The sequence below is a fragment of the Solea solea genome, chromosome 5, assembly GCF_958295425.1.
Source record: "Solea solea chromosome 5, fSolSol10.1, whole genome shotgun sequence".
Classification (NCBI taxonomy): domain Eukaryota; kingdom Metazoa; phylum Chordata; class Actinopteri; order Pleuronectiformes; family Soleidae; genus Solea; species Solea solea.
The window spans coordinates 13,213,199-13,226,222 of NC_081138.1; the positions used below are offsets into that span (position 1 = coordinate 13,213,199).

At 38.2% G+C, this 13,024-nt stretch overlaps 1 protein-coding gene across 9 annotated transcripts in view; it reads left to right on the forward strand.

The window, feature by feature from the left end:
- Positions 1-1,237: 1,237 nt before the first annotated feature.
- The window catches only part of crtc3 (CREB regulated transcription coactivator 3), a 31,769-nt gene continuing 19,982 nt past the window's right edge, over positions 1,238-13,024 (forward strand). For 8 of the 9 annotated variants that reach the window (XM_058629887.1, XM_058629894.1, XM_058629890.1 and 5 more), the window contains exons 1-3: positions 1,293-2,565; positions 7,501-7,611; positions 11,157-11,285. In XM_058629887.1, coding sequence (XP_058485870.1) covers positions 2,434-2,565; positions 7,501-7,611; positions 11,157-11,285 — 372 coding nt within the window. In that variant the 5' untranslated portion in view covers positions 1,293-2,433. Of the gene's footprint in view, positions 2,566-7,500; positions 7,612-11,156; positions 11,286-13,024 lie in introns of all 9 variants that reach the window. The other variant, XM_058629888.1, reaches the window with a different exon arrangement.

Sequence of the window (13,024 nt, forward strand, 5' to 3'; positions counted from 1 at the left end):
TGTCCCTCTGCCCACGGGAACAAGACGATCAATTTACATCTTGTTTGTTGCTTGATGTCTTACAGCAGTTTGCACCTGTGCCGTAATATTACTGTGCTCTCTTTCCTTTGCTCTCCTCTTTTCTGTCTTTTTCTAGACTCCCCTCATTTCCTTTGCCTCTTTAGCAACTGTGTGAGCAAACCTTTCAAGGCATTTTGCATCTCTGTGGGATAGCGTTGTCTGTCTTGGTAATCATGCAACTGGGCTTTTAAATAAGAGACATTTGTTCCATACAGATGAACTGGCTCCACAGGCCTATTCAGACCTGTATGCCCTGTGGGCCAGTGCAATAATCCACACATACAGTAAGTGTGTTACTAGGACATTATTGCTTTATTCAGCTGGGAATAACTGACATGCATGTGACACAAATGTCAAAAGATTAATGCACTTAATAAAAAAGGGAAGCTTTGTTGTATCATTACTGTTAGCATCAAGTTGTATTAAATCAGACTGAATCAACTCAAATTAACCTGCCAGAGAATTCAATGCCAGTGGATATAACATGAGGAATAATCTGGCCTAGACGCCTAGATTTGGTAATGGTCTGTATTTATAGTATAGTGCTTTGTCTTGATGAACTGCTTTACACTACAGTTTTGTCATTCAGCCATTCACACATCTTTCATACCCATTCACATGCTGCAACATGGGGTCAAGTGTCTTGTTCAAGGACACACATAGACGTGCAGAGCCAGGAATTAAAGCCACTTTTTAAAAATTACATTTTATATCAGAAAATTACTTTTGATACTTAAGTACAGTAAATGTCATGTACTATTATAAAAACGTCACTTCAACTTCTACCAAAGTCATGTTCTGGTAAGACATGTTACTGTACGTTAATTCTAGTATCCACATGACTGGCTGCTGTTTTAAAGTGCTATATAAGTTATTATTATTATTAGCACAACAACAAAGGCCATGACATGACATTTACAATTTAAATTATTTAAAAAAACATCTGTTGCCAGAAACCAAGGAGTTAGATAAAATCAGAAAAGGCTTTCAAATAAAAGTGTTTTAAACAAGCCTGAAAATATGTGGTAGCATATTAGTATTATCATATAACCTTTCTGAAGCTTTTCTATCGTTAAATCAATTGATTTTATTTTTTATTTTTTTAAAGCTTCTTCCCTCACATCATCCTGATAACAGGAGTGTACTTATCTCTCAGACAGCCAAGAGGGTGCATTGTCGCCGCCTGATGGACATCGCGAATATCGACGATAGTGATGAACGAGGTAATGTTTTTCTCGCTCCAGAGTGAGGATAACGAGCCAGCCGATCCGTGTTGCAGCCACTAGCCTCGTCAAGCGACGGTGAGAAAGCCGAAAACAACAACAGCAGCCACCGGGGGGTCCATTCCGAAGCAGCGACGAAGAAATCGTTTTGTTTTTGTTTGTTTTTCAGTTTACCTCCGCAGTGCTGGTTCATCTCGACGGAGCCGTTGGGCAGGAGTTTGTCTGCGGTCTCTCCTCTGTTAGTGGATTACCACAAGACTCGACTCCGAATCGTTGTGATATCAATTAATGAGTGAAACTGTGGACCAGGCGCCTGCATCACCTGTGGATAATTCTTTATTTTGCTGTTTGTTTTCCTGTTTGTGAGTACCTCGGGCTGTAAATTCAGTAAAACATACAAACAGGACCAAGCGGACACTTGTTGAAATACAATTCACCGAGAAAAAAACCTTTGCCCAACTCTGCTCTGAGCCCGGGTTATATCAGCGGCGATATTTAGCTGACGAGACTGACAACTTTCTCATACACCAGCAACAGACCACCTGGCATTAACCGATTCTCGTGCGTGTGTGTTGGAAGTCGACCGAAGCCGAATGTCCACGCGTTGGTGAAGTGCGTTTCTCCGTGCTGATGCATCTGACAGCAGCTAAGCGAACTTAGCTAGCTGTGGCTGTAGCGTTATGTTAGCACTGTCAGCTAGCCAAATGTCAGCGTCGGATTCAAACAAGTGGTTCGCTGGAAGTGTGTCAATACGAAGCTGTATCACGAAATTAACTTCTTTTAACCCACAAAACATTCTCCGAGAAAGTCGTTTAAGTTGAACTACAAGCACAGATAACTTGCAAAAGATTTTATAATACCCGTTATCAAGGCACAAGAAGCTAAGTTTGTACTGACGGCAGCTTTAACGTTAGCGTAGCTACGTTAGCTTGTATCAGACATTACACCAAGTTAACAGTCAGGTCTGAAAGTGCAGCCAGCCCCGTTAACTCTCAACCAACTTTCACAAATAACCAGTCATGTGTGTTGTGCTTTAAAATCCCAAATGGGCTCACTGTGAGAAAAACAGACTCCTTGCGCCGTCTTCCGTTTTTTATATAAAAAGACAGTTATCCCAAGTAGCTGAAGTTGTCCAACTGCGGCCCGCACAATGTCCGGCTCCCCGGGCACAGGTGGCTCAAACCCCAGGAAGTTCAGCGAAAAGATAGCGCTGCACAACCAGAAGCAAGCAGAGGAGACGCGGGCCTTTGAACAGCTGATGACAGACCTCACAGTTTCAAGGGTAAATACGCTGGATTTTAATTGAAGTATCTTTCATCAGTGACTCGGCTGGTGAACTGTCTGTTTCTTGTCTGACGCCCATCTGTTGATTAGAGAATTTCTGATGATGTCTAACCATCAGTGTTTGTTTTTAATTCAGCAGTGTTAAGTACAATCTCCTGCACGTGCTAAGTTGCATCAGAAACTAATGTTACAGATGTGTGGTGGAACAAATTAGAAAATCTCCTTTGAATTGCAACCAGAGATAGAACAGGAAATACGAAAGTGGCACGTTTTAAATTGGCACCGCCCGCCTAAGTTTCCCTGGGTGTGTTGTGGTTATGAACATCCAACGGAAGTAGTGTTGCATGTTAAGATTTGAACCTCTTTTTACTTCATGATTTCTCACGGTTTAAACTTTTCTGGAACAGTGGAACAAGGAGAGGGAGAGTTGGACCAACTCAGGATAATGTTTCATTACTTTGGCAGTCAAAAAATAGTTTTGTTTTTTTCATGTTGTTATCGATTTGCAATATGTCAGGTTACATCTGAGCGACTCAACATGATTATTTGGACATAAACATGTCCAAAAAATACACCATTGTAGCTCAAATCATTCAGAGTGACCTATAGTTTTAAAGCTCACCAAAATAGAGAAATCCTCCATTAAGACAACTCAGTTTTCCACAATGTCAGTGCACTCAAAATCTGTTTTAAACAGGAGCTGGAGATGTTGAAAAATCAAATGTAAAAGCAGTAGGGTAAACATTTTAGTTCATTCCCCTTATCCAAATCTTGATCTGGATTTTGACCCAGTCCAACAGTAACAGTACATAGATCTGTATGCTGTTCTAATATAGCGGTCTCAAACTTGGGGCCCACGCACCACATGTGGGCCCCAGATCAATTTCCTGCGGCCCATTACTTGTTGTCATGTTATAATGAAAACTGGTTTGTTACCTCCTCTCATTTGTAAACGCAGCATATGTGGGTGGCTTTGAGAGCAATTGGCATAAACAGTGAACTATATTTTTAGAATAATGATACATAAGGTTATGTGTCACATTACACATTTTAGTTACATGTGTTTTTTTTGTTCTGTCTGTTCATGTTATTTATAGATTCATTTAGCATCATAAATGTTTTTATGATGGACTATATATTATTTCATATCAAAACAAACGCTTTAACTTTGAAATGCTGTGAAACTGGATATAATTATGGAATATTGTGATATAATTTTATCTCTTCACTTTTAAATCAACAGAGTTATTAGGGAAAATGTCAATAAACGTATCTCTTAAATGGTTAACAATCTGGATCAGCATCTAGATCAATACCAAAGTCAAATAATGTGTTGTCCTATTTACACTAAATGTCAATGAATATATTTTATATTTCAGACTCAAGATTGCAGCATTAAAGTCTTTTAATTTGTCCTCTTGTAGAGGTTTCTCAACAGGATGTACTGTAACATAAAGGAGGAAACCAAAAGCTTTGCCCAAATAGGTAGCAGCTATCAATTATTTTCAGTATTGGTACATTTGTTGAAGTCCGTGAATTAATGAATAATTTTAAAATGAACTATGCCCTGCTTTTAAAGGGCTGAATAACAATCCTTTTTTTAAACTATATAGTTTGGACACAGTTTGAAACAATATAATCAGCAATTCCTATTGCAATTTTTTCTTTTTCTTTTCTTTGTATTTATTTTGTGTACATGTTGGAAACAGTTCATTCACACCTTTACATTTTCTTCTTTGCAATACTAAATAGTGTAGATTATATTTTGATGGTGTCGTCTGAAAAGGGTCCATTTAAATCTGGCAGTGAATATTGAATTGAACCCCTTCATAAATGCATCTCAAATCAAATTGCAAAAATTATAAATCAGACAAATCAGACCCACTGCTTTGTCTAACCAGCTTTTTAGAATCCAAAAACAATACAGATATACTGTTTGATCGAATCAGACAAACTTAATCCGCTTATTAAACAGCTGAAGTATGAGTTGGCCTTTCTGTAAATGTACTTCAGCAAATACTCTTTTTAGTTATAACAGTAAAACCGAAATGTTATTAACTGAAAACAATGCTTAGACTACACAAAACAAAACTGCATAAAATCTAGTTGAACTGTTTTTCAATATTCAAAGACATCACGGAAAGTTCTGGGAAAATAATCTTTAGTTACAGCCTTAAAATCTCAAAGAACTGACGTTAGCTCATGGGTCATTATCAGACAGATGCTTAACTGTCAGAATATAGCTTATATAAAAATTAGATGGTGAAACTTATTGGAAACTTATTATCTCTGGAGAGGTTGCACTTGAGTAAAGTAAGTCTTGTTTACAGCATGTCCGTATATTCATTTATATTTGTATCGGATACATATATCTTAGTTTTCTTACTCACTGATTGAAAACCTGATTAGTTACCTGATGATTGAAAACCTTCGGTCACAATTTGATTTTCATCTACAACATTGTTATTCTGTTATTCTTTTTCTCCATTCTTTGCTAAGTTCAAGTATACACAGCTAACATTTCAGCACTGGAGGATATAAATGCCCTTTTCACATTGTCATACCATTGGTTTACAGTGTGCTCTTTTATTTACTAGGCCGAGTCCTGAATAGTAAGGCAAAGAGGATATGGTTTTGAGGCGACACTAAATTAAGGTTTGCCGTAATGTATGAACTGTCAGTGACCCCCGTGAGACAGAAAAGCCCAGTGAGTGTGGCTGAAACTGGCCAGGGAACATGAAAAAACAGCCAGCAAACAGCTTGATTTAGACATTGCTTCTCCAACGTTTACGCAAATGACCAAAGGACTGAATATGAGCTCAGCGAGGGGCTCTGAAGGACTGCACATGGTGCCTGAATGCACAAACAGAACCCAGTCATTTTTCATATGCTAAGTCTCCATGTTGGTTTATATGTATGACAAGGACCAACTGTAAAGGAAGAGGTGTGGATGTGGATTTATCTGTTTACATATTCTTCACATTTGTCCCAGATGGAACATTGAATGTTACTGTTGGGAAGTGCATGTTCTCTTTCTTGAGAATGTTTGAAATGCATCTTTCCGTTCCCATGTGTATGTGTTTTGGTTTGAAAAACAGTATGTTGAATTTTGGGGGATCTTATGTCGGAGAGAGAATATAACAATATTTTTTTGATTTATGTATTCCCCATTGTACTATCAGCAGAAACTAAATTGTTATGAGTTACTTCAGGATTCTGATTTCAATTTTGAGCCACAGTTAAGACTGTGCAAGATAAATGTTTGGTTAGGTCTATGAAAGATCTTGGTTTTGCCTAAAATAAACCTTTTCATAATGTTCAACCCATGCAAGCGATTTTTGGCTGAAAACCTTAAAGGCAAACTTCTCCAGGGTGGTGAGTGAGTTCCCTTTCATGTTGTACTGCTATCTTCCTACAGCAGCTCAGGGTGAATAACCCAAACACTGACTGTAGAGAGGGACTTTTTAAGTACATTCTCTTACATGCTCGGTAGGGCAAGGTGATTATGATTGCGGTCTTGTAGTTTCACCATCGTATGCCAGTACATTCTACACACTGATTGTGACTGAGAATTAGATTGATATTTTACTCTTGGACATGCTTTTGTCATACTTCACTACATCTACATGTTTATTATTGTTTTTTCATGGTTTTCAGAGGGTATAAAAAACAAACAAAAAAACAATCGTCTTCACCAGGATAGAAACACTAACCACTCTTCATTAACAGAACGTTGATGTTGTTCACGGGGCACTATTTTAACTTCAAATAAGCTGAATAATATTGGACCAAAGGAGTCTCATTTTCCTTGGCCCCCCACAGATATCTTGTCAAACACACTCTTTATATACATCTCTGACTGCTCTGTGTAAATCTATTGATAAATGTAACAACTGATTTTGAGATTCAAATTTTGAATTTCGAGTAAGTAATTCCCCTGTGGATTTGTTTATTCCTGATCCCAGTTGAAGGTTTTCCATCCTTTAGCAGAACAAACCACTTTCTGTTTTATGTGAGGTAACAATTGTGGTATGTCTTAAAAGGCTGCTGCTTCAGAAACAAACTGTCCATTCGCAAGAATGTGTTCTCTGAACTTGTGTTACCATAATTGTAAATATTGCTTCTTTTTGATTAAACAAATTATTGGATCTATTTGTACAATACCTCTGAGCTCCATTTATACAGCAAGAAAAATGTCGCACTGTAGACTTGTCGAACATGCAATGATACATTTATTTGAAAAAAAATGTAATGTCTAAGTTCTTCTGGGAAGACAGATTAATTTGAGAGCGTTTGATTAATTGGGGTGTTATAAAGCCACTTTAATATATTTTGGTTGGTTCTGTCACATTGGTGGAGCTTTTGATTTTATATCTTTGTATGCCTTCAATTGGGGGAGGAAACAAGCAGTGACACGTACCGCACAGAAACAGCACCTCAGGGAAATGGTGGTTATTGCGGCAGTATCAGTGGCTTTACAAATTTGTGCAGTAAGAAAAGGCAATTTCCATGATCGCTGGACAGTCCTGTGGTTCCACATGTGGCTGAGCATGAAAATGGAAAACAAAAATAACCAGAGATCCCATGTCTGCTTGTATTTTTTTTAAATTATCCTGGAGCAGTTTTTCACATGGCCTAAAGCTAATCGGGAGAAAAAGAAACATCTTTTCAGTGAAGTGACAATCTTCAGTCTCATGACCTGCTTTTCTTTCTATGAAAAACACCATTCTCCACTTACGATACAACTGATGCTATAGCGGCATCTTCGCAAAGCTCTTTTGAATTGATAACGGTCTCTTCTCTCTGTTGTACAGTAACTTAGTTGAAAGTTTCAACTGGAAAATGTGTTATCTTTAGGAAACAACACTGCATGTCCAGCATTTATTACAACTGACAGTTGTGCATTTGTTTTTGTTTCTCTTTTGACCAACAGGTGCAGTTTCAGAAAGTCCAGCAGCTTCGTTTGTCTCAGCCACGCGTGCAGTACTATGGAGGCTCTCTGCCTAACGTCAACCAGATTGGCAACACCAGCACTGAATTTCAGGTGGGATCTCGCTATATTCAAAAATACTATTATTACTATTATAGATGTTTTGGCTTTTCCCCTTGATGTTTCAAAAATTCCGTAGAGAGACAGGCCCCTTCAGTGCTAATGTCAGCTTGAACATGACCGTAACGATATACTAGTGTAATGGTGTAATCATGGAGTTTATTTCTATTGAATATGCAAACATCTAAGCAAAAGGATGTAAAACTAAGCTGAAATATTTTCTTTAAACCCCTTGCTTATCTTGAGATTACAATCAAATTCAAGGTCTTGTTCTCATCTGGGGAGTTTTCAAGGCAAAATATGTCTGTCCACACTGACTCCCAGTTCTTATGTTGTCTAGTGCTAACTAGAAGAACAGCAAAACACTGTACTGGGCCTTCAGAAGTGCAAACAAGCTTCTCTTGAGAGCCTTAAATAATTCAGATGAGTTTTCTTAACATTTCAGAATATATGTATATGTATATGTATATGTATATATATATATATATATATATATATATATATATATGTATATATATATATATATGTATGTATGTATATATATGTGTATATATATATATATATATATATATACATATATATACATATATACACATACATACACACACACACACACACACACACATACACACATGTGTATGTGTGTGTGTGTGTGTGTGTATACACATGATCAGTGAAGCAGCTCTTAAGTGGTGCAGAGCCCCAAGTATGTATCTATGTCAGCTCTCCACGGAGTGAACTAAGTTGGAGAACACAGTGTCCAAGTGAAAATGTCCTTGTTACTTGAGAGAATGGCCCTTTGAGGTGGAGCAGCACTTAGCAAGATCCAGAAATCAAATCCCATATGGAAGAAGAAAGCCACACTAGGTTTTCAAGGGCATTCACCCTCTCTTCTTGAAATACAACAAGGTGTAGTAAATGGAGTCGACTCAGTGATATTATTTGTTGCTCCTGATTCAATGAAATGTAGCTGTCTCTGACTTCTCTCCATTTGATGAATGATTGGTTTGTGAGTTTTAGTTAAAGCCTCAATCTGCAGCCTGTGAAGAGTTTCCTTGTGATGTGGATTATACTGCATATTTAATATCAGATGTTGGTTTCTACATTAGCAGCAATTTACAGCAAGTTTGATCAATATCACAGTTGGTGGAAACAGGGCAATAAAGGATAGATTAACAATAGAAAAACAACAAGATTTTGAATCACTTCTTTCTTCTCTGTACAAGACTGTAAGTGGTTTAAGCAGTGTTCTGAACTGATTGTGTGTTTAATCCACATGACTACATTATTACATTTTTATTTTCAGGGCAGTATATTTAAATGGCTCTTTAGGAAGATCATCAATACAAATACTGTAGTCCTCCATCACACTGTGAAATGGCCATTGTCATTGTTTTACCACCTAAGACAACCAGGACAAATTCTGACGATGTCTGAAATTGATGGCCACCTCACATTGGGTCTCATTCTCAAACTTTGCATATGCACAAATATGTGCTTAAACCATGCATAGTAATGTTTCTTTACAAATTTGGCACTCATCGATATGTATGTTTTTTTATTTAAAAAAAAAGGCTTGAACAACATAATTCAATTGATCAATGCATTTACCAAATTAGCCATAACATGTATGCCATTTCATCATCATCATCATCATGATCATCATTATCATTGTCATAAAATCTTCAGCTATACCTGTTGAGTTAGTTTGCTTAGTTTACAATAAATGATATGAGAAGGTTGACATTGCTCCTGCATCATTCTGGCCCACAAGTTATATTGTTTATCTGCTATTTAACTTTTTCGTCCTGAATGAATCACACCTATAAAATGAATTACCTCTGTGTGATGGCTCTTTGTGGATCACTTTGTCATCACTTTATCCATTCATTCATTTTTTTACCACTTAATACTCCTCTTGCGTGTCATGGGGGGGGGGGGGGGGCTAATCCCAGTTGTCATCAGGCAAAAGGCGGGGTACACCCTGGACAGATCGGCAGTCCATCGCGGGGCCACTTTTTTACCTCACTCTTTGAACAAATGCCACTCCATAATTGAATTGCTTTAATTTATTTTTGGCATCAACTTTAATGTCGTGACAGTTTTTTTTTTTTTGGCGCCATCTTCTAAACCAGCCTTTCTCAAAGTGGGGTCCGCGGACCGCTGGTGGTCCGTGAGCGACCCCTAGTGGTCCGCGAGGTGACAAACAAGTAACATATCATGTTTTAAAATTTTAAATGTTAGTGTTTTAATTTCAGTGTTTCTCAAACTGCTTGTGACAATCAACTAGTGGCCTATGTAAAATCCAAAAACATTTGTTTTATTGCATTGCCTGACTTGAGCAATGCAGTGTAGCGGTTTGCGACGCCTCTGACCACAACCGTTCTGGGGCTATTTTGAGTTAAGTGGTCCATGAGTGTTTTTTATGGGTTAAGTGGTCCTTGGTCTGAAATAGTTTGAGAAACACTGTTCTAAACCTATGGGGACATTCACTGCAATTCACTGCAATGGCGGTAGAGCGTGTCATCTTTCGTCATCTGGAAGGTCGATGGTATGAAAGATGTGTGATAGAAAAAGTGTTGCACGAGGCGCTGTATGAATGTGTGAGTGGGTGAATGGCAAAACTGTAGCGTAAAAGCAGCTTGGTCATCAAGACTAGAAACTAGAAAAGTGCTATATAAATGCAGACCATTTACCACTACTGCCTCAGTTAATGCAGCGCAGGCTTTTCTTCCTCCACTCTTCCTCCTTTAAAACACCTGCTTTTATGTAATTCCTCTATTGTTTTCTACTTTTCTGAGCTAGCTCTTAAAATTGCAGCTTTCATCATGATTCACCAAATGAATGTCCGCCATATGTAAAAGAAAAAGGCCTACATACTGCAATATGCAGGTCACAGAGAGTGAACACGTTCCTGTCAATTTTAAAAGGAACACAAGCTTGTAGGAACAAAATAGATGAGTGTCATGTTTCGTGAATCCGGCAGCAATTTTGGGCATGTGCGTAATTTGTACAGACAGTAAGAACATTTCTGCACGCATATTAGTAACTGATGTCCATTGTGATTGCTATTATTATCTAATACCATATCTATAAACCATCCAATAGGAATGCATAGTGAAATGGTGCAGTGAATGAAGCGGGCATCTTCCCTCACCATGACCGGGTCCATATTGTCCTCCTCCGTGCTAGATTTTTTCCAAACATGAATTACCATTTCTGCAACGGTTCAGTTTTTGCTTAGCTGCATTGTTTCCCACCATAGCAACACACGTATAACACAGCTTGATGACTTTTTATTCTGTATGCACAACTTGCGCTGTGCCCTAGTTTCAGTATGGTTATTATTGTGTGTGGTTGCAGTTATCTTATGACATTGCTGAGCTCTCACTATCTGCTCATGTCTTTAGACTCAACTTAAACTGACCCTTAGGAAAGTGATTGTCAATGCTGTCATTTTTTCTGAAAGCTGCAGTGAGAAATGGCTGAAACGGCAGTTTGAAACGGCTTTGAAATGACTCTTCCGGTCTATTTTTCAGGGTGGCTTCCCCTCAGGATTGGACCCAGTCAGAGGCACCCGCCACCATGGGCTGGTCGAGAGGGTCCACAGGGATCGCAATCGAATCAACTCTCCTCATCGCAGATCCATCGACAAGCATGGTCGGCAAATATCCTTCCGTACAGTAATGCTGATAGTAGGAAATGTTAACGATTGTGTGTACATTTGTACTTTATGTCAATGCATTTATCGGTTTAGTAACAGATCTAAGTCTGTAAGGAAGCTTCAGAAGGGTCCTATTGTTCTATTGATGATAATACAGAGTGAGGCATTTTTCTCTCAGCTATGTTTTTCAAAATTAATTTTCTCTGCGTCTCCTTAAAGTTAAATGAGTGCAAGCTGAAAAATCATTCCTTGTTTTTAATCTCAGAAATTAGTTTTCTCATAATTCTGGTTTTGAGAGATTTCGTATTTCAGATTGTGTTAAGATTGTGTTATAAAATGCATCCATTTAAAAAGCTATTCACCGTGAATTTTGCCACCAGTCAGCAATCACTTTCACTCACAGCAATCTTTCTCTCTGTGCTCTATTTCAGTAGGACATTAAAAATATCTCTTTTCTCACTCACATTCCATGAAGCGACATAACATAAATCGAAAAAAAATACAACTGCGCGCACATACTGTACATGTGTGGGTGCACCCCCACTAGCAATAGACTGAAATAATTTATTGGAAAGTACTGCGGTTAGAGACAAACTGTTTCCTTTCTTAGTTTCCTCATTTCAAATGTTGTCACATTCATATTAATAAATTCAATAATAATTTGTGTGTGTGTCTGAGGTTCCCAAGAAGCTAATCAAGCTCTTTACAGTGGGGGCCTGTTAGTGTGTTAATCCTTATCCTCTAAGAAACTAACCGTGTCTGGAAACTCTCAAAATAGAGTATCATACACTGTTTATAGTGGTTTAAGTGATGACACGTGCAGCATCTTAAGCAATTCAAATGTGTGATGTGGTTTATGGTTCTGGATCATCCAGTCACGTATTTTGAAAATAGAGATGTGGTCAGTGGCTCTGATTGTAATATCAGGTAATGTTTGAGTTGTATCCTTGTCTTATACTCTGCAGTATAGAAGAATCACTGCCCATTTATTATTTTCTGCTCACTGGCACACAATGGAAGTGTGCTATTTAGAGTTGGATTGCTGTTGTTGATAGGTGTGAAGCAAGAGCATTTGAATCAGTCAGCTAACCAGTTCGACAGGATTGTTCTGTCTTTCTCTGCATCTGGAGGAACGACAATACTGCCCTCTCCACTTAGTTTGTATTTGTGTAGGTTTTACGAGGTGCCTTTTGCGTTTTATGTGTGAGAGGTGAGGAGTGATAGCTGGGCTCCAGTCTCTGTACAGCTCTCTCAGTACTCACTGTAATTTGTCCAAGGCCTAAACAGATGCATAGTGGAACTAGTGGTTGGCCTTGTGCCGCACTTGAGCAATGCTTACGTTTCAGTGTGTTGATTGGTCAACATTTAAATTTCTCCACCCAAAACATCTACCCAGAGGAGCCTGTTTTCAGAGCTGACAAGCTCAACTTACGAACACTAAAAGACTTGTCTTGACTGTCGGCAAGACAAAACACCAGCCCTCTGAAGTCCTGCCCTTCCACAGACAATACCAGGAACACACTGACTGTGTCAGCATTCAGTAGTAAATCACATGATACTGTCATTGTTTCAGTAAGTACTTGAAAAGATGGCTTTACTGTTGACAGTTACCTTACCTCTCACCACAAAAGGGCATTGATGACAATGTACTAACGATATAAAGGCTCTTTTTAAATCTATAATTACAGCCCATTCTTGTTTTTATTATGTATTTTTAAATAAAAATGGATAGCAGTTGAAGAC